The 23290-nt window shown below is 43.4% G+C and overlaps 1 protein-coding gene across 8 annotated transcripts in view; it reads right to left on the bottom strand.

Moving 5' to 3' along the window:
* Positions 1-298: 298 nt before the first annotated feature.
* Positions 299-23290, bottom strand: part of HENMT1 (HEN methyltransferase 1) — a 36993-nt gene continuing 14001 nt past the window's right edge. Inside the window, exons 1-7 of one of the 8 annotated variants that reach the window (XM_039485132.1) lie at positions 22430-22626; positions 20998-21127; positions 18592-18704; positions 15528-15662; positions 13071-13253; positions 3966-4143; positions 299-1944 (exon numbers count right to left, since the gene is read on the bottom strand). In XM_039485132.1, the coding sequence (XP_039341066.1) occupies positions 1882-1944; positions 3966-4143; positions 13071-13253; positions 15528-15662; positions 18592-18704; positions 20998-21127; positions 22430-22611 (984 nt within the window). In that variant the 5' untranslated portion in view covers positions 22612-22626 and the 3' untranslated portion in view covers positions 299-1881. Of the gene's footprint in view, positions 1945-1970; positions 2966-3965; positions 4144-13070; positions 13254-15527; positions 15663-18591; positions 18705-20997; positions 21128-21206; positions 21574-22303; positions 22362-22429; positions 22627-22774; positions 22903-23290 lie in introns of those variants that run through there. The other 7 variants (XM_039485125.1, XM_039485130.1, XM_039485127.1 and 4 more) reach the window with 7 other exon arrangements.

Here is a 23290-nt window from a genome sequence, read left to right as displayed (position 1 = left end):
TATAATTAGCTGTAATGTGACATCGTAATCAAGACAAATATTGTTCCAATTCTGCCAGAGCCACCTGTTCCTTATTTTAAATGACCAGGCTACAATGTACACTCAATAAAGAAATACCAACAAGAAAAAACAGAGTGGAGAAGGAAGGTGAGAGGGGAGACAAAAAACCTTAACAGATGTAGTATCTGCTAAATGTGCCTTACACCACTGAGTTGCAGAGATATCTTCAAAAAAAAAAATGGCCAAGCTAATGGTACTGAACTCTGCAGTCATTAAACAGGCTCATTATTAGCCAAAGAACAGTTTATTTACAAGCATTGAAATTCACATGTGTAACATTTAAGGCATTTTACAAGATAACTGTACAGCCACAAAAGAAAAAAAAACAAAAACCACCACTGAGGAAGTAATTCTAAATAGTTTTGATTACAAGTTAAACAGCTATGCTTACTAAATGTTAACAGGGATGAAAAAATTCCACACAAAACAAAGTAGAAGTATCAAGAAGTTATAAAAGCATTTGAAGGGAGGTAGAATGCTTCAAAGTATTTGTCTCTTTAAGAGAAACTCATCCTACTTATAGATTCTGAACCTAGCCCTCTCCTCTAAATTACTGCCCCTCTTTTTTGTCTGGTCTTTCACCATGAATGATTTGAGAGTTGAAGGAGGGCCAGAAGAGACAGGATCCCCCTGCCCCCCGATTCTGAAGATGGAGCAAAGGCCATTCTCAGTCATCCTCTACAACACTAGTTAGCCTTTGCACAGAACTGCTTTACATTTTTGTAAATATCTCACAAATGTTAGGCCTGATCCTGCAGCATTTCTGCCCCCCCTCACCCTCAATTCTGCCAGTAGCATCAGTGGGAGCATCCAAGGAGTGAGGCCTGTTCACTAGTTAATTGTGCATTACCCATGAGAAACATTTTAGCATTGATCAGATATTAACAAAAGAAAACCATGTGCCTTGACCTAGTCACATCAAAAATATTACTTATCTTGGACAAAGGAGAAAATGGAGGGGAAAATTTTGCAACATGTGTGAATAGGCTATTCTTGTGCATACATAAGGTTTAGTTCTTAGACAGTAATAAATAGTTAGTAGTTTGTTTACTACACATTTATATGTGTGATATATCCTTGTCTAATGCAGGCAGCTAGGCCAGCTCTTTCTAGTAGAATCATCTCCTTAGCCTAAATCACAAGCTCCACTATCACAGGTATTGCACAGCCTTCTATTTCTATTGAGAGTATTAGGAATAGCATGTATTTTTAGGGACCTATTACTTTGAGGGTAATTTTTCCTTAAAGCAGGTCTAGGAGGTTTATTTTATTAAAGATTTTTAAACAGAAGTCAGTGATATTTAACAGAAAGTGGTAGGAACACTTTTTATTTAGTAATACAGTACTCTTACATTTTAATGTCTGCTACTTTCCCATCAGATTATTCTCACTGAACTTCCCCTGCAACCACTAACAACTGTACCACTTTTCCCATTAACCTAGAAGAAGCATTTGACTTTCTCCAAGCCTGAAACGGTGCTCCGGATTGCAATGACATCCATTGAAAGTGGTTTTATAATAAACACTACCTAAAGTTGTGAGACTCTCACGTTAATGGGCATTACGCAGGTACAGAGGAAGACATATTCATCAAGTTATGTTCATGGGATCAGTGCTGCTACAATACGATGACCAAAAAGGGGAAGGAGAAAGAAAGCATAAGAACTGGTACAATGGCTATGTCCCCATCTCTCTATTAGTGGCTGATTCTACAGGAATATTTTTACTTCTGTATTAGTCCAAATTTATGCTTCCCCCACACCCCCTCCTCCCCTCATCCTGCAACATATCTTCTACCTGTTGCTTTTATTTCTCTTCCAGCTACATTATACAGTGATCAATAAGATAGGCTTTCTGAATTTCCGTTTCTGTCTTCACATTCACCTTTCAACCAAAAAAATAAAATTACCTACTTTTTTTTGCTTGTAAGTTAAGTTTTACCAAAAATATTAACATTTTTGTCCTCCTTACCTAATAGCTTCTTTTATAGCTGACATATGATAGAATTATAACTGTTGTCTAGGTTTTAGCATTAGAATCAATATGTGAAACCTATAGCTAGAGAGGTGGTGAAGCTGTAGTGCTCTACTGCACCCCCATTCACATGACTAGTCTTGGGGGACTCAGTTACAGATAGTGCAACCTGTATATATACTCCCAACATACCTAAACAAGTGTAATTATGATACTTGAGAGAGAAATAAGGGGAAAGCAAACAAAACATGGCTAAATAAACTATTGCCCTTCAATGGCAGTTGGATGCCTAACTGCTCCCTTTTGTGCCTTTGAAAATCTGCCCTATAATCCTTAAAGGTGCTGCCTTTAACAAGCAAAAATTCTAGGTCCCGCTAGAAATATTTAAAACTAAAAAAATATAAGTGAGTGCTGTAACTCTAGTCACTATATGGAAATAACATCAGCATGAATCTACTAACAAGGTTTTCTTTGTCCCCACAGTTTGAAGGGTTTTCTAATTCTCTTGTTCTTCATTTTCATATTCGATAGTGACTATCACGGTAGAACCATCATTGCTCAGTGCTACTTTGCCAGCAATAAGATTGCTTAACTTCTCAAAGGTGCCACAAAGTTGATTCACTTTGGGAATAGAAAAGATTTTTGCCAGAGGTATATAAACGGTGTTTCCATCGATGAATGGCTCCATGCTTCTATCAGCAGCAAGTTTTTCAGTTTCAGCTAGAGAAAGGTTCTTTGAACACGTCATGAAATATTTAAATGGCTGGAATTTGAGTTTTGGCTCAAGACCATCACTATGCTCCTTACACTCAGACTTGAAATTGCCCAGTAGTCGTCTTTTAATGATGTCTGCTCCGAAAAGAACTTCACTGACAACTGCATTCTGCAGGTACTTTTCATCTTTAAGACTTGGGTACGCTGCCTTGAAAACCTTTATAATGTGCAAAACCCCAAAATATTTAACATTATGACAGACCTAGAAACAACAGAAGTCTGCAAAACAAAGCACACAAACGTCACCACCCAAAACAAAGGCATATCCAAGGCCACTCAATAATTTGAGCTACATGGATGAGAGGCATTGCTGAGTACTGTTTTGAGTAAGAGTGTGTGAGAGAGACAAGCAGAAGGCAGACAGTAACAGACTTGGGCCTTGTCTACACTACACAAAAGTCAAGCTTTTGTCAACAAAACAGTGGTGGTGTACACAGTGAAATGCTCCTCCCGCCAATGTAACTCACCTGCTATGCCGACATACTAAAACAACCTCAACAAGAGGTGTAGGGCTTATATCATTGTAATGAGGGTGATGCAGTGTCTGTGTAGCCACTGCATTCCTTACATCAGCTGTTGGCTGTCATAATTGTCAATTTCATGGCTCTGCTGGAGTTGTGAAATTGACAAGAAAGCTGGCTCCCAAGCCAGGGTGCTACCGAGTCTCTGCTCCAAGGTGGGCTGCCACCTAGGCTCCCGGCTTGGTCTGCAGCCCGGGCTTCCCACTACCTGCTGGGAGTCCTACTGGTTCCCAGTGTCCAACTCCCTGCTGAGACCATGGCAGCTGACCAGATTCTGGGCATGGATCTCCCTGCCACAGGCAAGAAGTCATAACATCAGCCTGAATGTTTGGTATCTTTAAAAACATAATCACAGGCTTATTCTTTTCTCAATGCTCTTGAGTATGAGCGGGTCTACACTGGGAATTTACATCAGCATAGCTATGTCTCAGGGCTGTGAACCCCTCCTGTCGGTGTAGGCAGTATCTACACTGAAGCACTGCAGCTGAGCCACTGTAGCATGTAGCAATAGTCAACTCTGGTATACACATAACCCTTATGATTCTGTCTCACAAAACTATCCCTTTGTTGTTATTTATTGATCCCTATACAAAGTAAACTAAATGGCTATGTAGAGGGAGAGCAGGAGATACTTACAGTTTTGTAAGCATGTTCCGTGTGTTTCTCAGAGTTAAGAGTTTCACCATTCTTTGGATATTTTCTCACAAACACACCTATTTGCGTACAAAACCCAACATCCTCAGTTCCAGGTGGTGGGGTCCCAAGTCCAGTAAATTCCACTGTATAATCATAGCGAGTAGCTGCAGCTACTGCCCTAAGAAAAATAATGTAATCTTATTATATTGAATGGTCATATTTTTAATGTGATGAAGAAATATGAACACCAGTGCAAAAACTAAAACCTTGATCCTGCTAGCTCTTATGCACTTGTTTAAGTTCAAGAATATTTATTTCAATGGGACTACTCATGTGCTCAAAGTTGACACATACATAAGCATTTTCAAGATCAGAGCCTTAGTCTGTAGTACTGTGAAATCAGATTAAATCACGGGTAGGCAAACTATGGCCCATGGGCCAGATCCGGCCTGTCGGGCTTTGGATCCAGCCCGCGGGGCTAAGGCAGGCTCCCTGCCTGCCCTGGACGTACTGTTCCTGGAAGTGGCCGGCACCATGTCCCTGAGGCCCCTGGGGGCAGGGGGAACAGGGAACGGCAGCCAATGGGAGCTGCAGGGGGCAGTGCCTGAAGGCAAGGGCAGCATGCGGAGCCCTCCGCTCCCCTCCCCCGCCCAGGGGCTGCAGGATGTGGTGCTGCCACTTTCGGGAGCAGTGCAGGGGCAGGGCAGGCAGGCAGCCCGGTTGAGCCCTGCTGCGCATCGCTGCCACCTGGAGCCACTCAAGGTAAGTGGTGCCAGGCCGGAGCCCGCACCCCAACCCCCTGCCCTGAGCCCCCTGCTGCACCCCTCCTGAACCTCAACCCCCGCCGCACCCCAACCCCTTGCCCTGAGCCCCCTCATACACCCTGCACCCCTCCTGCACCCTAACCTCCTGCCCTAGATTCATAACCCTGCATGCAATGTCCCACCCAGATGTGGCCCTCGGGCCAAAAAGTTTGCCCACCACTGGGTTAAATTGTTATCTCTGCATTTTTAAATAAACCAAAATTCCTTTAATATTTCGCAAGCACCTGCTGGAAAATATACATATTCATTATTATGCCCTCTCTTTCTCTCTCTCAATAAAGCAGATAGAATGAATAAAATACAACAGCTTATGGAAAACATCAGCTTTTTGTACTTTGTCAAGTTTTCAGAATTTAATCACACTATTATCTTTTGAGAAGAGTGCATTTAAAAAAGACAATCCTGGCTAAATGATATAAATATATGCTTGAGTCTCAAAGTCTGCAGGCCCAGTATAGCTATACTAGTATCTGAAAGCCCATACTGTTGTAGAGGTGTAATTTATGAAGTCAAAATGGCTGAGAACCGTAAAATTTGGATGGTACCAGACGATGAATCCCAGTGATTATTGAACCTGGTGATAGTCCAAACAAAAGAATCATGCTTGCAGCTGCTTCCTTTGCATCACACTTACTCAATAATCTAGGCTTCAGAGTGATGTTTGGGGTTAGAGTGTGCTGGTTGTGTTGTTGTGTGGGTGGTTGTGTTGTATTGCGAGATTTGTATTTATTTGTGCAGGTGGTAAATAAAGGGTTTGTGCTGTAGTTAGGGACTGTGTGTGTTTGGGGCTACTGTGTTTGCTGGCTGTGTTTTTGTGTAGGTGGTTGCATTGATTTGTGTCTGGGGGAGATGTGCTGGGTGATTTGTGTTGATTTGTACATATAGAAAATGAAGGATATATGCTGCAGTGAGGAGCTGTGTATGCTTAAGGTTATTGTGTGTGCTGGTTGTGTTGCTGTGTGGGTGGGTTTGAAAAACTGACAGTTGGGTCATGTCTCCATCATCTGTGCAGTCTCCCTTATACAACCAATTAAACTGCTACATGCAATATAGCTGTATAGGAGGGGTGGTGATTGGTTTAGTTACCTCTGGTATCACAATGGTCTTCTAGGGACTCTTGGCATGGCATAGATACATGTCTTGCTGTCTAACAGATTTAATTTGTAAAGTCAAAACGTCTGAGAACTTAAAAACTAGACAGTAACAGGCTGCGACACCAACCTGATGATATTCTGAACAAAAAGAGAAGCCTAGAATGTTGAGTCAGTGTGATGCAAAGAAAACAGCTGCAAGCATGCTTGCAGCAGTTCCCATCACTTCTCACTGACTCTACAGACATAATAAGGCTTCAGAGTGACAGTCTTGACTCTTATATAGATGAGGAGAACGGAGACATCTCAGGTCCATAACAGTGTGCATGGGAATCATATTAAGGTGAGAAAGAGATCTAAAAGGGCCACCTCTCTTCCTCTGCACTATTCCAAGGATACGGTGGCCAATGGGTATGATAAAGCTGACGTAAGGTAAGGCCACAAACTTGATGGTATAGCCAGGCTGAACCACATTCAGGACTCACTTGTCCGTTGTTATCGCTCTTCATGCTAGAAGAAATAGTTTGAGACAGCCCCGGAAAGGGGTGTCTGGCAACAGCTTTGGGGTGCAAAGTGACTGGCGGCTCTCTAGTTGCACTCAGAAATATTGCTTACGAAGATTGAGTGTTGCACAGAGGACTGCACCATCAGAACAGGTGAATGGGATCTGTGAACCTTTGGGTGTTTCGGTGGAGGCCTGTAGGCTGTAGAAATAGGGAGACCCGTAGCATTTCATAGGCAGCAAATGGTAAAATTTCAGCTTTGGCACTGGCAGATATATGCCTAAGGAACACAAGATGGTTCTGGAGTCTTTCAGTGAGTTCTAGGAACCATCTGTCTTCTGATTAAAGAGATGTGACTCATCAAAAGGTAGGGCTCAATTGTGTTCTGTACCTCCCTAGGGAAACCTGAGGAATTCCTTCCTCGTGACAATTCCAATCACCAATATGCACAAGGACGTGTCTGCTAAATAAACCGCAGCCTAAAGTATGGACTTAGCAACTAATGTATCTTCCTCTAAAAAAGCTCTGAGTTGGGCATGATTCTGTTGAGGTAGCTTATCCGCAAAATCTGCCATCTGCCCATATTTTAAAAAGTCATTTGGCCATCAGTGCCCAGTAATTTGAGATCCTGAACTGGAGGCTGGCAAAGAAGACTTTTCAATCCATATGGTCCAATCTCTTGCCCTCCTTACCGGCAGGTGTGGAGAGTGGATGTTGCTGTTTAACCTGCTTCACAGCAGCCTGGATCACCAGGGAAATGGGCAGAAGATGTGAGAACTGAAACTCAGACCCATGGGGGGACGTAGTATCTCTTTTCCTCCCCTTTCAGGGTGGGGGCACACGTCGTGTGTCAATTGTAGAATGGCACTATTGATCAATAGGGCCACTCTGGGTGGTACCAATGCATGCAAAATGTCCAGTACAGTAACTCCTCACTTAAAGTCATCCCGGTTAACGTTGTTTTGTTGTTAAGCTGCTGATCAGTTAGGGAACATGCTCGTTTAAAGTTGTGCAATGCTCCGTGTAGCGGGGTGGTCACCTGCTCCTGTCCTGAAAGGCTTGAAATCAGCCCTGGGACAGGGCTGAGGCTGTGAGAGGGCTGCTGCTAGGAAAAGCTGATTGGGGAACCAGCCACAGATGCAGCCACGCCCCAATCAGGGCCCAGCTAGCCCTTATAAGAGGGCAGTGGGACAGGAGCACACAGAGAATCTCTCTCTAGTGGTAGAGAGGGAAGGGCCTGGCTGCCTAGAAGCTGAGAGGGTACCAAGATTGGAGCAGGGCTGGGGGAAGGCCAGAGGAGCTGGGAAGCTCCGACCTAGAAACCCCGCAGGCTGCAGGCCTTGTTAAAGGCCAGAAAAAGGTACTGTGGGGCAGGGCTGGGGGAAGGCCCGAGGAGCTGGGGAGCTCCAGCATAGAAACCCCCCAGGCTGCAGGCCTTGTTAAAGGCCAAAGAAGGGTACTGGGGTTGCAGAGGGCAGCCCAAGGGCAGGCAGAGACAGCAGGTCCAAAACCCCTCTTGCGTATGATGAATGCGTGTACACTGCAGTCTGCCCCAGTGAGTGGGGGCTAGACGGTGACTGGCAGTAGCCATATACTGAGGTGAGGTGGGGATAGGGGGTGGGGGTTCCCTGGCCTGAAAGGGGCACCAGTCCAGGAGGGACTTGGGCCCAGCGGCAAGCGGGACACCAGCCTGCAGAGGGCGCTCTGGAGCTGGAAAAGCTAATTCCCTGGACAACCAGCAGGAGTCGTCTCCCCGTTACACTCCCTTATAACATTGTTTGGCAGCCACCTGCTTTGTCCTCTGCTTGAAGGAAGAACAGCCCATTGCAGCTAGCTGGTGGGGGCTTGGAACCAGGGTGGACCGGCAGCCCCCCTATCAACACCCCACTCCCCTAAGTTCCCTGTGCAGCAGCCACCCAGCATGCTATCAATTCCCCCCACTACCATGTGCTGCTCCTGCCCTCTGCCTTGGAGCTCCTGCTTGCTGTGCAGAGGTGGAGGGGCTAATATCAGGGTGTCCCCCTCTCCCCTACTCCAGCTGTTGCAGTGATGGTGCCCAAGGCAATGAGTACCAGTGACTCCTGGGCTGAGGTAAGGGAAGGTATTGTCACGGTGCCACTGGAACCCTTTGACAGTCAGATCTTCGTAACAGTAGCGGCGGACCATGCATAACATCTGGATCCTCAGACTCAGAGGAACCAGAGCCCTGTACAAATGGCAGTGCTGATGGAGCCAAGAGAATGGAGTGTATTGTAGGAAAATGGCCAGAAGGTGGTGGATCCGAGATGACACACAGAGACCTCATCTTTTCCTGGGAGAACAGTTCATGAGATCCAGGAGTACTTCAGAGTTTCCCCAGAGTCAATGGTACATGGTCTCTGGACGGAATGGGGGCCAGTAAGGGGATATGTCTCTGCTCTGACGATTTACAAGGCGCCGGTGGAGCCAATGCAGGAGTGGGTCCAGAACCAGGACTGGAGGATCTGGTGAGCGATGTGACTTCTTGCTGCACTTGTGGGTCTTGGAATGCAGCACTGCTCTGTCGCCGGAACTCGTGGATGGTGCGGGGTCTTTCTTAGATCTGGAGGAAGACTTCCTGCCATGCTTATGCACATGCTTCCGTGACCTATGGCTAGGCCTTGGTGCGGGGTCCATAGCATTTGTACCAGCAGAGCCAGACTCAGGCTCTGGAGTAGGAGGCACACTCTTGGACAGTTCAGGCGGGTGTACGGGGGGGATCTGTGGCCCCATGGTGACTTCCATGAGGTGCTTCTTAAGACAGAAGACTGCTTTCCCAAGTACAAGCAGGGAAGGAGAGGCAGACACTGTACCTGGACGTAGTGTGGGTTACCCTTAAACAGTACAGACAACATTGATGCTCGCTGCTGAGGGAAAACCGATGAGGGCAGGAACTACAGACTTTGAATCCCAGCCTTTTCAGCATAATTCAGTATCCCAACCTGGATGGTGGGATGAAGATACTTTGGTGGGAAACTGCAAAAGCGGCACCCAAAGTCTTTAATCATACCAGAACTTTCAGAAAGAAGACAATTACAGTACTACAAAAACGGCAAAAAAAACAAACCCTTGACTATATACAGTATCCAAAACTCTAGAAACAAGAAAACTATTATGTAAGAATCCTGACTGTACAAAAATCAAAACATTTTTTCCCTGAAAAGTTTGGAAAATGCATCACCAAAGACAAGAGACCAGCACAAGTTCCAACTCAGACCATGCAGTGGTGAGAAGGAACTGAAGACGCAGTCGCCTTGGGCGAAACCACAAGGCCATGCAAAGGTGCATGCACAGACCAACAAACATTAGTCCTTTGAAAAAGCTCTGGCTCTAGGCACATAGCGCATGCCCATAACCCTGAGTGGAATACAATAGGGACCATCACTCAAACAAGAACCATCACAGATGTATAGTTAACAGATGGATGAATTGCAGACAACAAGCCTCAGAAAATTCAAAGCCAGAACAGCAGTTCATACAGCAGTTACTAAAAATAAATAAAAGTAGTATGGAAAAAAGTTTCCAAGACAGATACGAGAATCTCCCAATTTAAGTTAGAACCTTAACAATATAATAACCTGGGAGATAAATAAAAATAAAACTAAGTATTTGTTCACACTGCTGTGCAAAGTCCTTTACTTTAAGTTGTCCAATATAACAGAAGTCCAATTCAAACTGTCACCTAAATTTGTCAGCAAAAAGTAAAGACAAATTGACTGGTTCAAACTGAATTGGTTAGGTTAAAAGAACTGTGATAAGAGGCCCTCCCCAGCTCCATGGGTGCATTGTTTCAGGCACCCGGTGGAGAGGTATCAGCATGGGGGATGAGAGTTGGGGACACCCTGGCTAATAGCTCCTACAGGCTCAGCTGCTAGTCCCAGCTGGGCTGGGGAGGACAGGACTTCCTCTTCCCCTGCAAGGAGGGGATGGGTCAGACCCATCCCCAAAAACCTCCCCCAGCTGCAGGAAGCTCCACACACACCCGCTTCCTGTACCCATCGCTCCTCAGCCGCGGGGTAAGTGATCACTGTATGCTGGCAGTTGCTCCCCCGTCCACCCAACCCCCATGCATCCGGACCCCCATACCCAACCCCGAGTCTCACTCCCCTGCACCTGAGCCCCACCCCACCAAGCCCCACCCCGTGCAAATGTATACCCACTGAGCCCCTCCTCCCTGCATCCACCCCCACCGCTGCACCCAGACCACACCTTTCTGAGCCCTCCAAACTCAAACCCCATCCTGAAGAGCCCCACTCCCATTGCACCTGGACTCCCACACTGAGCCCCAATGACCTGGACTCCCACACTGAGCCCAATGACCAGGACCCTCACCCCTCCAAGCCCCACTCTCCCAGCACCCAGACCCCCCCCCTTTAGCCTCCCAAACCCAGACCCCCACTTAGCCCTAACTACCTGCACCTATACCCCCTGCAGTGTCCCATTCCCCCTGCACCTGGAACCCCCACAACAAGCAACAAGATGATCCCCTTCTGCACCCGGATCCCCACACTGAACCGCTCACACACAACTGCCCCACAGAGAACCCTCTCACTCCATACCAGGATGCCCCCACACTAAGACCCCACCTGGATCCTGCCGGGCTGAGCCTGCCTGCCTGCCTCACACCTGGATTAGGGGCCAGGGCTGGGCAGGCTTGCGAGACTCTGTCCCTCTCACTAGCTATCCTGGTGTACCTGGCATGGAAGGGCAGAGCCCCAGGGTGATCCTGGGGCAGGCCTGGCCCTTGCATTGTGTCAGGATCGGGTGCCTCACCAACAAATCCGTGTACTGGGGGGCAGAGGTTGCAGGGTGATCTCCCACCTCCTTGCAGACAATGGCCAATGCTCCCCACTGCCATTCTGGAGCTTCCACATTTATTTATTGACAAATAAAATATGCAGAATTTTAAAATATTGTGCACAGAATTTTTTGGCACAGAATTCCCTCAGGAGTAGTCTTGGAGGCTTCTAGTAAGGTCACAGGTTGAGATAATGAGGTGCAAGTTTCTAGAAATGAGAGGAAATGTTTACAGTGAAATGTGTTTTGATTAATTAATGTTAATGGGATGAGGTTGGCACACCTTTTTGTATGTAGTTTATCTGAGTGTCACTGAATAGTAGTATTATGGGCATGGATGGACTGGAAGGAACGAGCTTTACCATCCTGGCTGCCACCCACACCGTCTCCCGGGACCCACTATGACATACTGGGCCTTCATAGTCTTGATTGTGAGAAACACAGGGGGAGGGAGGATAAGATTGAGGTCTATAAAATCATGACTGGTGTGGAGAAAGTAAATAAGGAATTGTTATTTACTTCTTCTCATAACAAGAATTAGGTGTCACCAAATGAAATTAATAGGCAACAATTTAAAACAAACAAAAGGAAGTATTTCTTCACAAACACACAGTGAACCTGTGGAACTCCTTGCCAGAAGATGTTGGGAAGGCAAAGACTATAACGGGGTTAAAAAAAGAATTAGATAAATTCACAGAGGACAGATCCATCAATGACTGTTAGCCAGGATGGGCAGGGATGGTGTTTGCCTCTGTTTGCCAGAAGCTGGGAATGAGCAACAGGGAATGAATCACTTGATGATTACTTGTCCTGTTCATTCACTCTGGGGCACCTGGCATTGGCCACTGTTGGCAAACAGGATACTGGGCTAGATGGACCTTTGGTCTGACCCAGTAATGCCATTCTTATGTTCTTAAACATCCTGAAGAGAAAAGGCCAGAGAGAGAGAGAACCGGCGCCACCACCAGAAATCCTGAATACTACCTGGAATGTAAGAGTTGGGTTCCTTTCCCTTGTGAGTTCTTTTCCTTCTTGCAACTTATTTCTTCCTCTTTTCTATCTCTGTTTTTTGCCTTCTGTTTAATAAGAATCTGGTTTAGCCTGCATCTTTTGCAACACAGATGTGAGCTCACAACTAGTGAGGCAGCTAAAAGCAATCCCCCAAACAACCGAAAGCTGGTACCATTTTGCCAGCTCTTGGACTGGCTGATAAGAGCACGTGTTATGCACCTGTGTTTCTCCAGTAGTGAGGCTGCAAGTGAGAGTCAGCACCAGAGACAGAAGCTGCATTTTCTATATTTGGTATTCTTTTCTGTTCCCATTTGTGTGTGTTTGTCTTGTTTTGTTTTCAAGGAAACAGGACTGGACTTTAAACAACAACAGCTCCTAACCAGCACAACTAAATTCTTCTCTTTTTCCAAAAAAGGACAGTTAATACCATACTATACCATACTACTATCCCAGACTGTCAAAACAGGGTATTTTACCCACAAAAACCCTCTACAGCTAAAGGGAAAGTTAGATACTGTTAAAATGAAAATCTTACTTAAAACTTCACATTTCAAATGTTTTAGCTGTTTTTCCTTCTTTTTCTGTATATTTACCCACAAGTTTAAGATTTTTACAACTGTTGTTACAATGAGAGTAAGCCAGTGGCAACTTGACACAAAACTCCAGTCCACACTTATCTGTTTAATGTAACAGTATACAAGGGTTTCATTAACATATTATCCCTAGTTGGGCCCAAGACACTCACTTTTCAACACACCAACCACCCTCACACATAAACTGTATTTAAAAAGTAAATCTCTACCATTGTTTTTTACTGTTTTGAGTACAAATAATGTAATGTACAGTAACTAGCAAACTCACCAACTTTGAAATTGTGCTCGATCCCATTCAAATTTATGGTCTGAATGTCTGAACAGTGTCACTCCTGGGAGTAAAGGGTTAAATTCTGAGTTTGGAGTGCTGATTACAACCATGGCTGGAGCCATAAAACCAAATACCACTTCCGGAAACTTTTCCAGTTCTGCTGCTTCCAGGTGCTCTATTCTGAAAAGGACAGGATTACATAGGTCCTTAAAGTCTTATAGGGTCTTTTGACTTTCTCTACAATCAATTCAACTAGACTACGTATGTCCTAATATCAGGGGCGGCTCCAGGCCCCAGCACGCCAAGCGCATGCTTGGGGCGGCAAGCCGTGGGGGGCGCTCTCCCGGCGCCATGAGGGCGGCAGGCAGGCTGCCTTCGGCGGCTTGCCTGCGGAGGGTCCGTTAGTCCCGTGGCTTCGGTGGACCTCCCGCAGGCGTGCCTGCGGAGGGTCCGCTAGTCCTGCAGCTTCGGCGGACCTCCCTTTACCGCCGGAAGCAGCCTGCCTGCCGTGCTTGGGGCGGCAAAATCCCTAGACCTGCCCCTGCCTAATATTTTAGTCATGTGGTTAAAATGTGCTGCAAAGTGAATAAATCTAAGTTGTCAAAGGGGATTCTTTACTATTTTTCATAATCTCTCCCTCTTTCATACTTTTTTTCACTCTTCTATTGACACATACTGCCCAAGGTTCCTAATATGATTAACTTCACACATTAGAAAAGTCAGCCACATCCTGCTAATCTTCCATTTGAATTATGAAAGTGTTAAATGTACAGGATTGAACAAGTTTGCTAAGAGTAAAGGCTTTAAACTCTAATTTCAACCCTCCTGACCTCAATGAGTCTTGCCACATTACAAAGTACAATGCAAAGGAAGAACAGAATGAAACGTATCAGAGGGGTAGCCGTGTTTAGTCTGGATCTGTAAAAGCAGCAAAGAGTCCTGTGGCACCTTATAGACTAACAGACGTATTGGAGCATGAGCTTTCTGGGTGAATACCCACTTCGTTGAATGCATGTAGTGGAAATTTCCAGAGGCAGGTATAAATATGCAAGCAAGAATCAAGCTGGAGATAACAAGGTTAGTTCAATCAGGGAGGATGAGGCCATCTTCTAACAGCTGAGGTGTGAACACCCAGGGAGGAGAAACTGCTTTTGTAGTTGGCTAGCCATTCACAGTCTTTGTTTAATCCTGAGCTGATGGTGTCAAATTTGCAAATGAACTGAAGCTCAGCAGTTTCTCTTTGAAGTCTGGGTCCTGACGTTTTTTTGCTGCAGGATGGCTACCTTTAAATCTGCTATTGTGTGTCCAGGGAGATTGAAGTGTTCTCCTACAGGTTTTTGTATATTGCCATTCCTAATATCTGATTTGTGTCCATTTATCCTTTTACATAGGGACTGTCCAGTTTGGCCGATGTACATAGCAGAGGGGCATTACTGGCATATGATGGTGTACATTACATTAGTGGACGTGCAGGTGAATGAACCGGTGATGGTGTGGCTGATCTGGTTAGGTCCTATGACGGTGTCGCTGGTGTAGATATGTGGACAGAGTCGGCATCGAGGTTTGTTGCATGGATTGGTTCCTAAGTTAGAGTTACTATGGTGAGGTGTGTAGTTACTGGTGAGAATATGCTTCAGGTTGGTGGATTGTCTGTGGGCAAGGACTGGCCTGCCACCCAAGGCCTGTGAAAGTGAGGGATCATTGTCCAGGACGGGTTGTAGATCACTGATCGTGTGTTGGAGAGGTTTTAGCTGGGGACTGTATGTGATGGCCAGTGGAGTTCTGTTGGTTTCTTTCTTGGGCTTGTCTTGCAGTATGAGGCTTCTGGGTACACGTCTGGCTCTGTTGATCTGTTTCCTTATTTCCTCATGCGGGTATCGTAGTTTTGAGAATGCTTGGTGAAGATTTTGTAGGTGTTGGTCTCTGTCTGAGGGGTTAGAGCAGATGCGGTTGTACCTCGGTGCTTGGCTGTAGACAATGGATCGTGTGGTGTGTCCGGGATGGAAGCTGGAGGCATGAAGGTAGGCATAGCGGTTGGTGGGTTTTCGGCACAGGGTGGTGTTAACGTGACCATCACTTATTTGCACCGGGGTGTCTAGGAAGTGGACCTCCCGTGTAGATTGGTCCAGGCTGAGGTTAATGGTTGGGTAGAAGCTGTTGAAATCGTGGTGGGATTTTTCCAGAGTCTCCCCAGCTAAAACCTCTCCAATGTTATCTCTAGCCTGATTCTTGCTTGCATATTTATACCTGCCTCTGGAAATTTCCACTACATGCATCCAACGAAGTGGGTATTCACCCATGAAAGCTCATGCTCCAATATGTCTGTTAGTCTATAAGGTGCCACAGGACTCTTTGCTGCTTTTACAGAATGAAACGTGGAATTCTACTCTATGAATATTTATATTTACAATGTGTTGGATAAGAAAAATTGGAGCACGTAAGCTTAATACTCACAATTCAATGCACGTTACCAAGTCAAAGCCAAGCATGCAAGGATCTTTATGAGCGACTGAGCCATGATGCAGGGTCACAGTTAGAGATCTTTCACTTGGTTGCAGATAATCAGCAGGAAGGGGAGACAACCTATGCCTAGGAAAACATTCAAAAGTGAACAGTTGTTGACCTAAAAACTCTATATCCTTATAAAAGCTATTAGCTTGGCTATGTGAGCAAGTGTACCTATATGCTAGGTAGTTGTGCTAAGAGGAGGAAAATGCCAGCTTGCTAGAAATTATTAGCTCAGGAATTGTTAAATAAGAATAAATATTGTTAGCAATATTCTTCACTAACCCCAACAACTACTAGATATTTAGGTTAGCATAATATAGTAAGTAAATAACAGATGTTTGATCATGCAGTTGGAAATTTATTGGAAAGTTTGTAAATATGCTAAAAATAAGTCTGTTTGTGAAAAACAGGAAATTAAAAAAATGAAACTCTAAACAATTCCTGTATAAAATATGCCAAGTTGTAAGCAAAATTAGAACCAGACAAATAGGTCAAGCTAATCATTAGGCTGCAAGGAGCAGTTCTCACAGACTTGACAATGTACCTTTCTGTCATGCTCTAACAAATTCTTTAATAAAATCAATTAAGGTGACTAATCTGAGGTTTCTTTAAGTACTGAGTAAATTGTAACCTCAGTCAATTTGTAACACAATACAAGAAGGTTGAGACAAGATTCTTGTCCTGAGTCTGTCCTTAATAAGGGCCTCCTGTAAGAAGCTGTATACGCTTAACTCCTGTTCATTTCAATGGGAGTTGAGCATGTTCTGCAACAAACAGGGACAGGAACATGCAAGACAAAAGGATAAGGACGCATTTGTAATTGTTTGGTGCTGAACAATTAATATGACTCAATCTTCCTAAAAAACATTAAAGTTAACTTTTTACCGAGGTTAAGTACCTCTTAACAAACCAAACAGTTTCCAGTACACGTCTGTCTTTAATTAAAAAGACCATTTTTACTAAGAGATGATTTTTGAGGGTCTCCTGGATAGTTGCTTAAGATGGAATCACTACAGTCCCTTACATAGAAAAATATCAATAAATCAATAATCTTCTGAGTGTGTCAATAGACACCCAAGACTTAAAGGAATCAAACAAATGAAAAACCTACTATGTAAAGACTGAAGTTAACTGAAATCTATAAATAAGTGCACAGGCTGAGGCGCCATCTTTAAATTATGATAATGTTTAAAATCTATGGGACCAACCATAAGTTCCTGACTGGAAAAAAAATCAGCTTAGATGTTTTGCCTTGATGATTTTAAACCCAAAACTTATTTTTACTTTGTTTTTCTTTTGAAATTATGAAGATTCTGCATACATTTTTCCTTATTACCCAATCACTGCAGCCTGGAGATATTAAAAAAAACTAAAACATAACCACAATGTCCTGTGGACTACACAGGACAATGGGGGTTTGACAAATGGTTGCTGCAGTAGTTGACTGATACAGGAAAAAATGGTAGATGAACGCTCAGCTTCACAACTACACAGAAAAAATAACATTTAAGTTAAATGTGGAGCCTGAAACCTTGACTGTGATGAAGCCTCAAGTGAGAACTGATACAGAATTAAAAAAAAAAATCTAAGCCCTTTTATGGGGCCTGACCTTAAAGAGTCTTTCACCATGTGTATTGCAGAAGAGGACCTGGGCCAAATCTCAACCTTGAAGAGAAGAATGCACCACCAATCAGGGGAGTACAGTTCTAAGTTCACACCAAACCTATTCAAGTATGGGGGAAGGAAGCAGACAAGAAAGCAGCATTCTTAGCTGCCCTTCGCTTTGTTTCCAACTAATATACTGTCTTTGAAGTTATTTGCTTCTTTCTGTGTTAACCTGTCATATTTCTTGTGAACTGGTGTGGCCAAAAAAACAAAAAAAAGTAGCCAAAAAAAGCTTGTGATTTCTTCCCTTCAAAGGCAGTTTGACTTGGACATAGGCAGAACCCATAACTGAAAAATGGAAGTATGTAGTGTGTCCTTGGAATCCATGAAGTGCCTCTTATTGTTCGTTGGAAAAAGAAACAAACCTAATGCAAATAAGCAGCCACCTGCCATGACTATCTACAATAAGACAATAAAGTAAAGGAGGAATTGGACTTCAGCAATAGTCCTCCAAGGTTGCAAAAATCCTACTTTGTTGCCAGATATCTTTGAAGATAAGAGATGCTATTGTCAGTTTTCATGGCAACAGAGTTCCAGAAACATAGCAAACCGAGATGCTTACAAAAACCAAACCAAAACTAAAAAAAAATCCTTATAATTTCCAATTAAAAAGTTACTATGCATGCATATTAACCTCCTTTCAGCACAAAATAACCAAAATAAATTGGTTATTGAAGACATTTGTAAATTTCCTTTTAAATTTTGTTTATAAATTATACATTATCAAATAACATATACAGTAATAAAATAAATAAATGCAAAGCTCCTTTACCCCAGGTAAATAACCACTACCAAGAAAACTTGTGTGTGGTACAATCTATATCCTACAGCTATCACTGCAGCAATGGTACTTCCAACTTCAACTTTTGTGTTCAGGAAACAAGAGCTTTTTCACCAACTGGTCCATAAATTTGGAACTCAGTCCTGAAAGAGCTCACATAACCACAAGCCCCCTGTGCCTTCTCAGCAAAATACAAACTCCATTTCTCTGACCTCACCTTCCCACAATAAAAACAGAAACAACAAAGTCCAATCCATATTGATTGGAAGGAAAAGGGAGCAAAATATAACTTATGCAAAGTCAATTTTGGGAAGTGCTCAGCTAATCATAAGGGTACCACATAAGAGCATAAACAGATTTGATGCCAACAATAGCATATGGCATACCAGTAGTTTTACAAAACCACCATACCAATTCCCAATATACTAAATCTTTACTTACCAAATAGTTCATAACTTTACATTTATCCTCATGCTGAATCTCTTGACAACTACTGCTGCAACATGCTGTTAGGGTGAACCAAATACTGAATTATTTAGAAAAATAATGCAAAAAGCATCTTACATTTTCTCCTTCATCACATTCTCCCTGATATCTAGCCCAGCTAGCACCTCAATGCATTTGCAGAATTTCAGCATCCAGAGTAACGTACAGTCAGCACATCCCAAGTCTGCAACCTATAAAGTAGATTTGAAAACAATGGCATCTTAATACCCCATATTCTTAAGTTATTTGTGTGACTCAAAAATATGTTCTGCATTGATATTAAACAACATTTTTATGAAATAGGAATTAAATGAATGGCATTTCTATGAAACTTTATCATTTAGATTTACAAGAGTTACATGAATTGAAAAGATTCTTTACAAAGGACATTTAGACCCCAGTCCTGCAAACTGTTCTACACAGGTTGGCCTTTATGCAGTTAATAGGGCTCCACACAAGCATAAGGGTTCACTCCTGTGCAATTGTTTAGATCCTGATCCAGCAAAGACTTACACACATGCTCATAGGTGCTGGAACTAGGGGTGCTGCTGCACCCCCATCCTGAAGTAGTAATAACAACCCAAATACATGGGCTGCTGAAGGCAGAAACTCACTATAAAAATTGTTCCAGCACCACTGCACATACTTAACTCTATGCAATGAGTAGTCCATTGATTTCATTGGGACTACTCACAATGCATAAAGTTAAGAACCTGCCCAGCACCATCTAGATAGCTAGGCAGGGCCCTATCAACAATGAATTGGTAGTCTCAATCTAGTTTGGGTTGTTTGTGTTTGGGGGGGTGGGGATGGGAGGGAGGGCATCTATTTTAATCTCAAGGACTAGATGAGCATGCAAACTAAACAACCGCTCTACACACTGGTACTCCATGCAGATCAGGATTGAAGCACACTGAAGCTCAGCTGATGTGGGGAAGCCTAAACTGTTTCTACTCAGGCTAAATCTGACCTTTTGATAAATAGCGAACTCCAGTTTTTACACTAAATTAATTTACCAAAAAAAATTAAAATGTTGCATTGCCAAGACAGGAGCATTAAAGCTTTATATATTCAGATGCAACAGAGCTACTGAACTGATCCTGTTCAAAACCAGATCAAAATGTCATGATCTCATAAAGTGGAACAGAAAAGTGCGTTATAAAGCAATAAATTAGCTATTGGTAATGTGAATACATAGGAAACACAATTGTCATTATATGACTGCTATAAGCTCACATATTCTCTGAGACATTAAAATCTGTTTCACAGAGACCAAATGTTGGGGAGGACACTGAGGTTAACCCTAGATCTCAACATTTTTTTATTTCAAAATTTAAAAAATTAAAAAAAGTTTAGCACTTTTCATTTTTCATCTTCAAAGCTTTTTAAAACAGTAAGTACCTTGGCAATTTCCAGTGGAAAAAAGGACTCTTATTTTTGTCTAGATGATTGCATACTAACACTATCCCAGAATCTTAAGGTCTTTCTTTTGTGTGTGTGCATTTTTGTGTGAATGTGAGAGATGAGCTTGGCACTATATTGGCACTACAAAACAGAGAGACTGAAAGATGTCTAGGGCTTGTCTTCATTGCAACAGTTAGAGCAACCACTCTGCTAAGCAACACTGTATGACACGTGCTAACATTGCTCAAGCTAGCATGCTGAAAATCGCAGTGTGGACGTTGCAACATGGGTAGCAGCTCACGCTAGCCACTCAAGCGTGGCTGAGCTTGGACTCAGGTGGCTACCACAAGCTGCCACCTGTGCTGCAATATCCATCACATTTTTTTTTAGTGTGCTAGCTCGAGCAAAGCTAGTACAAGTCTTTCTACCCACTTTGCGAGTCAAGTTTCCAGATGCAGAGTAGACATATAGAGTGATTGGATTAACTGTTTCTGAGTTGTTGTAACTTGAGCTGCTGCATCCCCACAGCATTACTAGCAAGCATCAGCAGCACTTGAGTTTCAACCCCACACCCACAAGCTACCTTGAGTTTAAAGCACCACTTAAAAATCTCTAGCTTGAATTATATGTGGACAGGAGTTGGGTTAGAGCAAAACCTGAGTTAGTCCAAGCTAACACTGCAGTGAAGACAAACCTTTAGGGGAAGGAGCTGGGACTAAGCCCTTAAAAGAGTCTTTTTAAATATTTTTTCCTCTCAAAGGAAAACAATAAAATGTTCAGAAAACCACCCTCTGCCCAGCAAGAAGCAAACATCTTTTTATTTGTGTTTTTAAGCTCCAAAGAACATTTGAGTTCAAGTGTTTTTTTCTTCAGTTGACTAGTTATATGATCCTGGAAAAAGCCAAACATGGCTGCCAAGAATAGTTTGCCAAGGTAACTCAGATTTAACAAAACTCCCTGAAGTGCTGGTTCTTGGCATTGAAAGTCAGACAACACTGGTATTTCCTGTTTCTAGATGTCTTGTGCCAGTATTTACTGTATCTTTTAAAATTTAAGCTCTGAAAAAACAAACATACCAACCTTTTTAGGTTTGTATTTATTCACTAAATCTTTAATGAATTGGTAACGTTGTTTGTACAGGGGAGGTATGAACTTAATTGTTCCTGTGAGATCATCCTTTTGAAGATTCGTATCCATCATACTGTCCACACTAAAAATTAAAAATAAATCATGTTTCTGAAACATTTTCACAACAAATTCTGTCAATTATTGTTCTCTGTGGTACTCACTTCATAATTAAGCAAATATAGATGTGATCCTGTTTTCATATTAAGTAATTGGCAAAATTCTTATTGATATTAATGGGAACAAAATGAGGCTTTATACTCCTTTCACCATATTCGACAATGAAAATACCCTTTACACAGTCATAATAGAAATCAGCCATTTCCCAACAGCTTGTTTGTCTTTGTCCATCCAAAGGGATGTGGGGGAAGAGGTGTCAGCACAATCCACTCTGTAGTCTGGTTGGCTAATTTTTCAAACAACTGCAAAAAAATTAATTAAGCATATCCTACTCAAAATAGCATTTTAATGCCTTTCCTATTTCATCGCTTTGTTTTATATTTGCTGTTTGTGTATTTGTTTGGCTCAATATACTTTATGTAAAGTGGCAAATAACAGGAATTTTTTTATTATTAATTTTCCTATATAACATGAAAGGTTCAGTCAGCCCTTAGCTTTAGATTTATTACAAATTAGAGGCATATAATCAGTGCCTGCAGTAAAGTTTTACATTACATTGCTAATAAAATGCAATGTCTCACTGGAAAGATAATCATTACTGCACTTCCAAGCATTTTTCCCCATTACTTAAAGTTACATCTTTGTACAAATAGATGTTTGGAAAGAAATATCTTCCTAAACCTAAAAACAAGGGTTTCATAATATTAATAACATGATAAATTATGAATGAAGTCAGCAGGAAATCAGGTAAGCTATGGAGTGCAAAGTCTTTTGAATAAGTGTCTTTCTAGTTCAACGCTCATAGTTTGCACCTGTGGTGTCTAATTAGAAAATTGCTATCAAACATGTTTGTGACAAGGCTCCTGCACGGCAGAAGAAACAGAAGAAATGAAAGGCAATACAGCTCTTTGTGCCGTGGGCCACGCTCCAGGGTCAGTGCCCAGGCTTGGCAATTTTGCGTCTTCCAGCCATTTCAAGCAAAATACCGGTACTGTTTTTTTGTGGTATCACCAACTACTGAATTTGGAATAAAAAACCCAGTCATGCCACGTATCTTCCCCTGGAGCCCCAAATTCCGGGGCTCCACCTCTCAGCCTGCACCCACAACACACCCACCCCAAATACTAGGAAACGCCCCCACCTCATTCGCTGTGTTTCAGCGCCCCGCCCCGGCACCGATCCCTATCCCTGTCCTCCCTCCTCAACCCTAGGGCTCTTCACGCTGCCTCAGCCCCAGGAGCCTCTCCTCCAACCCCGTGACGCATACCTGTGGCCGCCCTGCGGACTGGCGGGGTGAGATGCCCCACAGGCCGCGGGGAGGCAGAGCGCGAGGGGCTCTCGAGGAGCCGGCCGCACGAGGACGGTTAGCCAGTGGCAGAAAGCGCCCCGCCCCTCCGTGTCCCACGGAACACCCAGTTCCCGCCTCCCCTTGACTTGGCTATCGCACATCTGCTCCGCTCTAATCCCCCTCCAGGCTTTCTGTATTCCCAGGGGCCCTTCGTCTCTCCCTAAACCCCAGTACTGGTCTGTTCCCCGCTCTTTCTCACCTTGACAGCCCCACCCCCAACCAACGCCACCCTCTGTCCCTGCCTGGTTCACCTCCCAGCCTTACCCTCCGTATTTCCTTTACTTTAGGGATCCCTCCCCCGTCGGGGAAGAGGGAAAAGAATTAAGCAGTCCTACTGCAGGTCAGGGAGATCAGCAATGCACAGTAACTGAGCAGCTGTCACTTTCTTCAACACAGCCCCACGATTAAAAGATTCTGAACTTGTAAGGGCTAGTACCATGAGATTTATTTGGCAATAGAAGAATGATTTATCAAATCTGTCACCACTCAAGTGCTGATGAGCTCCTAAAAGACTAGGTCTATTACTCAGCCAAAGCCAGAGTGAGGCTTCTTCTCTCTGTTGGAGCCAGGTCTTGAGTCTGTCTCCTTCAGTAAAGACTGTAAAATAAGCCATGTTTGAAGTTTCTTGCTTCAGCCATTTTTTACTTATATGGCCACAACATTTTACTTTAGAATTCATGGGAAAGGAGCAAGAATTCACTTATCACATAAAAATAGTAGAGCCGATTTTGCGCAAACTTTTTTTCAGCAAAATCTGTTTTTCAGTATGGAAAGTATCAG

The sequence above is a fragment of the Mauremys reevesii genome, linkage group 8 (genome assembly GCF_016161935.1).
Source record: "Mauremys reevesii isolate NIE-2019 linkage group 8, ASM1616193v1, whole genome shotgun sequence".
NCBI lineage: Eukaryota > Metazoa > Chordata > Testudines > Geoemydidae > Mauremys > Mauremys reevesii.
This window is presented reverse-complemented; position numbering and strand designations above follow the sequence as displayed.